Below are 5,698 nucleotides of genomic sequence, written 5' to 3'. Positions count from 1 at the left end.
TCACCTAGATCTGTCTTCAAGTTTCAGATATAGTTAAAATTAGAGAAAGTTTCTTAGTTATAGAAGAGAAGCATTTTAGTATGAAGTGGGCTTAACCAAGTCTTCCACAAAATCTAGGGAAATGTAGTTTAATTGTATTTTCAATTAACTACTTGAATTGGAATTCTGTATTTTTGACCCAGGTGGAAATTTCTCATAATTTCTAGATGGCAATCAGCTGAAAATCTTTAATAGATTTAAAAAATCAATCTTTTTAACAATTTTGCAGTTGTGTAAAAGTTTAGTCTGGCCTCCCAATAAGCATTTCCCCTTCTTTCTTTCCTAAAAGAAAGAATGAGATTTTTCATCCCTTCTCTATGCAACTTATATCTTCAGTTCCAGGTCCAAGTCAGTCATGGTGGCCCCATTTCCCTTGCAATGATATGTCTGGATATGGACTGGCCAATGAACCGTGTGGGAAAGTCTATCCAGGACATCCAAGAAATGTTTCTTCATTCTTATAGAGAGTGAAAAGAAGAGAGAGTCTCCTTCTGCACATTGTCATGTTTGAATGTGATGCCTGGAACTGCAGCAGCCATTTTGTGACCTCAAGGGAAACTGGCTTTAACGTCAAGCCCACCAGCTCAGGATGGCAGAATAGAAAGACGAAAAGGATTTAGGTCCTTGGTTATGAAGTTATGAAGCTACTCAATTAACCAATCCTGGAGCAGCCCTACCACTGGACTTCTTGTTATGCGAGATAATAAATTTAAGCCAGCTGTATCTGTTTTTCTGTTAGTGTGTTCTCAACTGTGGAAAACAGAAAATCTGACTCAATTGGCTTAAATTACCTTGTTGAGAGCATTCTAAGTGATAAAACATTATAGGTCATATTTTAAGGTTCTGAGCTTCTTCCTTGATCCCTGCCTCTAGGTATTCCCCCCTTCCAATTAGTTGATCCTTCACACCATCATTGGAATGACTTTGCAGAATTCAAATCTGATCATATTGCAACTCTGGTTAAATCTTTCAAAGGCTATTTTTGGCTTTCTTGGTGTGGCAAACAGACTTTTCTTCACTGGGTCTGGGCTGGATCTCTGTGGCCGCATATCCCATCAGGTCAGACCCCACAGGCACCCTAATGCTAGATATTTCAACTACTGCCATTCCTTGACCATGCTATGTTCTCTCTCACTTATGCTTTACAAATGCTAGTCCCAACTGCATAGAATACCTTCTCCTATCTGATGGGTCACCCCCACCATCCCCCAGGCTCCCAAGGTTGTTAGATGTTCTTCTTCAGTGTCCTGACACCCCGACTGGAACCCCTGTTAAAGCACATCTGACTGTTTTTGTGCTGTACTTGTCAGATTGTCTCCTACATATGATTATAAGGTCTTTGAGGGAAAATGTGTCTTATTCATTTTAGCATCTCCAGTGCCTAGCACATTGCTTGGCACAAAATAAGCGAGTAATAAATGTTTATTAATGAATAAAAATAATGCTATAACCCAGATTTATGTTCATGAAGACAATTGTGTTCTTTTCTCTTTAGGTGGCTTATTCTTGGTATATTGCATGCTATACCTTCCTCAGCAGGGTAGGGAGGATGAAAGAGGAAGGAAAACCTCTAACTATGTAACATTTTTGGACAAGATTTTTGAGGAAGGTAAGCCAAGTTTAATGAAGATTTCTTTTTGTAAATCTTTTATCCATTCTATCTATGCCTGATGCATATGATGAATTAATCAACAAATGTGTGTTGTATGCCTACTGTGTATCAAACATTGTTTAAGAGTTTGGGATTCATCAATGAACAAAACAAGGAAGTCCTCAGAGAGCATTGGCTTCACAAGTGAACTTTACCAGTCATTTCCCCTTTCTGGATCTTAGTCCTGCGTTTGTGCATGAACAGGAAACACTGTAATGGAAAGCTTGCCGATTCTCAGATGAAACATTGGTAAACACATGGATATTTGTTCATAAGCGCCGCCACTTCTCTCTAGAACCAAGGACAGTTAGGAGGAGGAGGTCGCTGACTAAATCTGCTCCTTGACCTTGTTCTCAGCAATCCACACCAATAGGCATTGCCCTTGTTTGTAAAAAGAGAGTTTTATATATCCATGCAGCGTTGGGAGGTTGCAGCTTTCCTCCTAGCTGCGAATATCCCTAAGGCGCCACCTGGGACAGTGAGCCTCACCCCTATGCACCACCCAGGTGCTTCCCTTCTCCAGTCTGCTGGTGATTCTGTGCTTAGAGGCTCCACCTGTGCACAGCTTCGCAGCTGTAGAGGCTGCTCTGGGCACAGGAACAATTTCCTACAGAAACTGGGCATATTTGAAAGGTTGGAAGGGAAGCTTTTGTGTCTCCCTCCTACAATTCCAGCTTCTCCTTAAGTGGAAGCTAGACCAGAAATAAAGTCCACACTGATTTTCTTCTGAGAAAACACATTACCATGTTAAAAAAAAAAAAAGTCCTAATTGCTCTGGGGGAAATGTTTTTATTTTACAAATACTCTGTGGCTCTGAAGTGACAGCAAGATTACATTTCTGACAGTATCACTGGTACAATTTCCAGGCTCCTCAGGGAGAGCAATGTGAGGATATTCCTCCCGGAAAGAGAGGCACATTCTCTGGTCCCCCAGCTACAGTTAAACAACGACCCTAAATAAGTAAAAACAGATGATAACACAGCAAATAATGAAAGCTTGGCAATTTAACTAAAGCAAATGGTCTTAGCCAGAACGCTATGGGAGTGAAAAAGAACTACAAAAATAACTCTGTAACTTTGCTTTTACAAACAAATGGCTCACTCTCTGTCTCCAGATGGGGAAATGTGAGAACTGGAAAGGAGAAAAGAACCTGGAAGAGTGTAGAAAAATGTAAACATTAGAAAGAAATGTAATAGGGGAGTGGAGGACGGGGACAGCTTCAGTGTAGCGCTCTTGGAGACCGTCCTGACGGTTGTGATCTAGATAGAGCCCGGCCGGCCTCGTGTTCCGTGGAGGCGGTGCCGCAGCGACAGATGACCTGTCTCTGGCCATCGAACACCTAGAAGACGCTTTCGCAGGAACAGGGCAGCGACCGGGGACGCGGCGGGGGTGGGCGCAAGTAACCCTCCTCCGGCTGCTCCCGCCGAGCGTGGTGATAATGTGGGTGGGGCCAGCGGTGGCGGTGGAGCGCCTGGTGGCCCCGGGCGCCCTCGTCATCCTCCGCGACTCCCTCCCGCGGGCAGCACACTGCACCCAGGCGCCTCCGCCAGCGCCGCCGGAGTTGACAGTCGCCCGCCTGGAAGAACAGGTAGACGAAGGGATTGAGAGCGCTGTTGGCCACCCCCAGGAGGCGCAGCGCCACCGCTAGGTCCTCGGCCTCCCAGTCTCCCACCGTCCCAGACGACCACGTGGCCGCCAGCCGGGCAGCGAAGTAGGGCAGCTCGCACCCCACGAACAGCAGCGCCAGCACCAGGCTCATCTTCAGGCTCTGGACCTTGGCGCGGGGCAGCGCGTTGGGCGCGGGGGCTTGGCCGGGACTGGCCGACCTGGGCGCCGCGGCCGATGGGGCCTGGGGCGGGCGCTGCCGCCAGGCGCAGAGCAGGCGGCTGCCAGCGATGCCCATGACCGCGACCGGCGCCACGAAGCCCGCGACGGCCTCATAGAGCGCGTAGACCATCAGGTGCCAGCGCGGTAGCGGCGCGAAGATGTCGCGGCAGCGACGCTCCCCGGGCCAAGCGCGGGCGGCCGGAGGCGCGGCGGGCGGCTGCGAGGGGGCGCCCCCGCGCACCACGAAGGCCGGGGGCAGCGCCAGCAGCAGCGCCAGCAGCCAGCCCAGGGCGGCGAGGGCGCGCGCGGGCAGCGGCGGGCCCTGTGGACGGCGCACGGCGCGCTGGCGTTCGAGGGCAATGAGCGCCACGAGGTGGGCCGACGCGCTGTGGCCGGATGCCCGTAGCAGATGCACGAAGCGGCACGCCAGGTCGCTCGCGGCCCGGCGCGGCTCGCCCAGCAGCTCCCAGGCCAGCTGCGACAGCGCGGTGCCCCCGCACGCATACAGGTCGGCCAAGGCCAGCTGCACCAGCAGGAAGTCCATCTTGCGACGCTTGGGACCTGCCCAGGGCCCGCCGCCCCCGCACAGGCGGCACAGCACCGTAGCGTTGCCGGCCACCGTCACCACCAGGATGACCCCCAGGAAGACCAGGCGGACGCGGCGGCTGGGCGGCCCGGACGGCGGCGTTGGCGGCGGCCCCGGGACTGGGGCTCCCTGTCCGGAAGTCAGGTTGAGACCCCAGCCCAGCGAGATGGGTACGGAGAGGTTGGGCGCCGGCTCCGGAGTTGAGGGGCTGAAGGGATCCTCCATCCTTAGCCTGGAGGAAGAGGAGGTACCGAACAGGGCAGGCAGGGCGCGGGAAACCAAGGTGGAGGCGAGACTCCGCTGGGCGCGATGCCGGGTCTTACGAGTTCCCAAAGTTAGTTGAAAACGCACACGCACGGAGAGGGAGATGGATGCAGGTAGCTTTGCGCTTAGTTGTTTTTATAGGTTGGCCTCGTCATTTGTCACTCAAATGGGGGGTGTACGCTCGAGGAACACACATGATTCCTCTTCTCCACCTTCCTCTCCGCGTCTCCCCTCCCAGTCCTGGTAGATCCCCTTCCAGTCTCTGCCGCAGCCCCCATGCTGCCCTCGCGGGAGCCGCGAACCGCTGGGCTCTAGAAACCTCTCGCGTTGGGTGTTTACATACAGCACAGCCAGACAGAAGGCCGCTTTGCCTGGCCATCGTTAACCCGGGACCAGCACACTGGAGAGGAAAGTCCTGACTGAGACTATACCCCTCAAAATGGTTTCAGATTGCCAGTAGGAAAAAAAAAAAAAAAAAAAAGGGCACTAGTTTTAATTAAAAAACAAAAGAGAAAGATTTGAAATGCCATGGTTCTGCACTAGCTTGAGAAAAACAGGAACCCAAGAAACCTAACAGCGTTTTGAGCAAAGAGGAGCCCAACAGATAAATCTTCCTCTGGCCAACGAGAGTATTTTACTTGGAGAGAACTAACGTCAAAGGTGTTGCGTGGCAATTAGGAGCAGCAGTGGTTTGCAGATTGTTTCAAATACTCCTCATTACTAGAAACAGCAGATCACAGCTGCTCTCCGTCATGTAAAATTCATTTCATTAGTCTGAAGAGGGCATTAATAGGTTTTATGCAAATGGGTAGTACATTTATTGCTTTTCTCCTAATATTTTCACTCAGTGACAGATGTATCATCACGGCTCTTCCTTCTCTTGATTCTGTTTTCTAGCAGATGGGAGGTTGCTAGGAGGGACTACGCCTCCAATAAGCCTGGAGAAAAGGTGACTAAGAAGATGATAAGGCGGCCAAGTTTTAAAAAAGAAATCCAACTCACAGGAAATGGTTTCGATTAAATGCTATCTCTTTTATTTTAGCCCTATCTCCTCACAAACAAATTTTAGTTTTCCTGTTGGAAGCATCAATTTGGTTTTTTATGCACCCTCCACATTAATTATGGTGAAAGTAGAGTTCCTATGCTTCCTGGTCTGGGCGTCTGCTGGGGTTCACATTCCCAGGCTGAGGAAATATTTGGCACTTTAAGATGTGCGGGATAGGAGGGTTTGGTGGGTGCAGCGGACAGTCCTGCCAGGTGGAGTGGGAATCTCATTTCCCAAGCTGTTGCCCTTTGGCCAGAGAACTGTGTCATTTTTATTATATCCCCAG

General features: G+C 50.3%; 1 protein-coding gene across 1 annotated transcript; it reads right to left on the bottom strand.

The window, feature by feature from the left end:
- Positions 1-3,029: 3,029 nt before the first annotated feature.
- Positions 3,030-4,328, bottom strand: GPR150 (G protein-coupled receptor 150). Its single transcript, XM_059919392.1, has one exon. The coding sequence runs from the start codon at positions 4,326-4,328 to the stop codon at positions 3,030-3,032; it is 1,299 nt and encodes a 432-aa protein (XP_059775375.1).
- Positions 4,329-5,698: the final 1,370 nt, after the last annotated feature.

The sequence above is a fragment of the Balaenoptera ricei genome, chromosome 3 (genome assembly GCF_028023285.1).
Source record: "Balaenoptera ricei isolate mBalRic1 chromosome 3, mBalRic1.hap2, whole genome shotgun sequence".
Classification (NCBI taxonomy): domain Eukaryota; kingdom Metazoa; phylum Chordata; class Mammalia; order Artiodactyla; family Balaenopteridae; genus Balaenoptera; species Balaenoptera ricei.
This window is presented reverse-complemented; position numbering and strand designations above follow the sequence as displayed.

What these genes read in the sequence shown, in the direction of transcription:
- GPR150 (XM_059919392.1), bottom strand. Translation starts at nt 4,328, where the DNA reads ATGGAGGATCCCTTCAGCCCCTCAACTCCGGAGCCGGCGCCCAACCTC.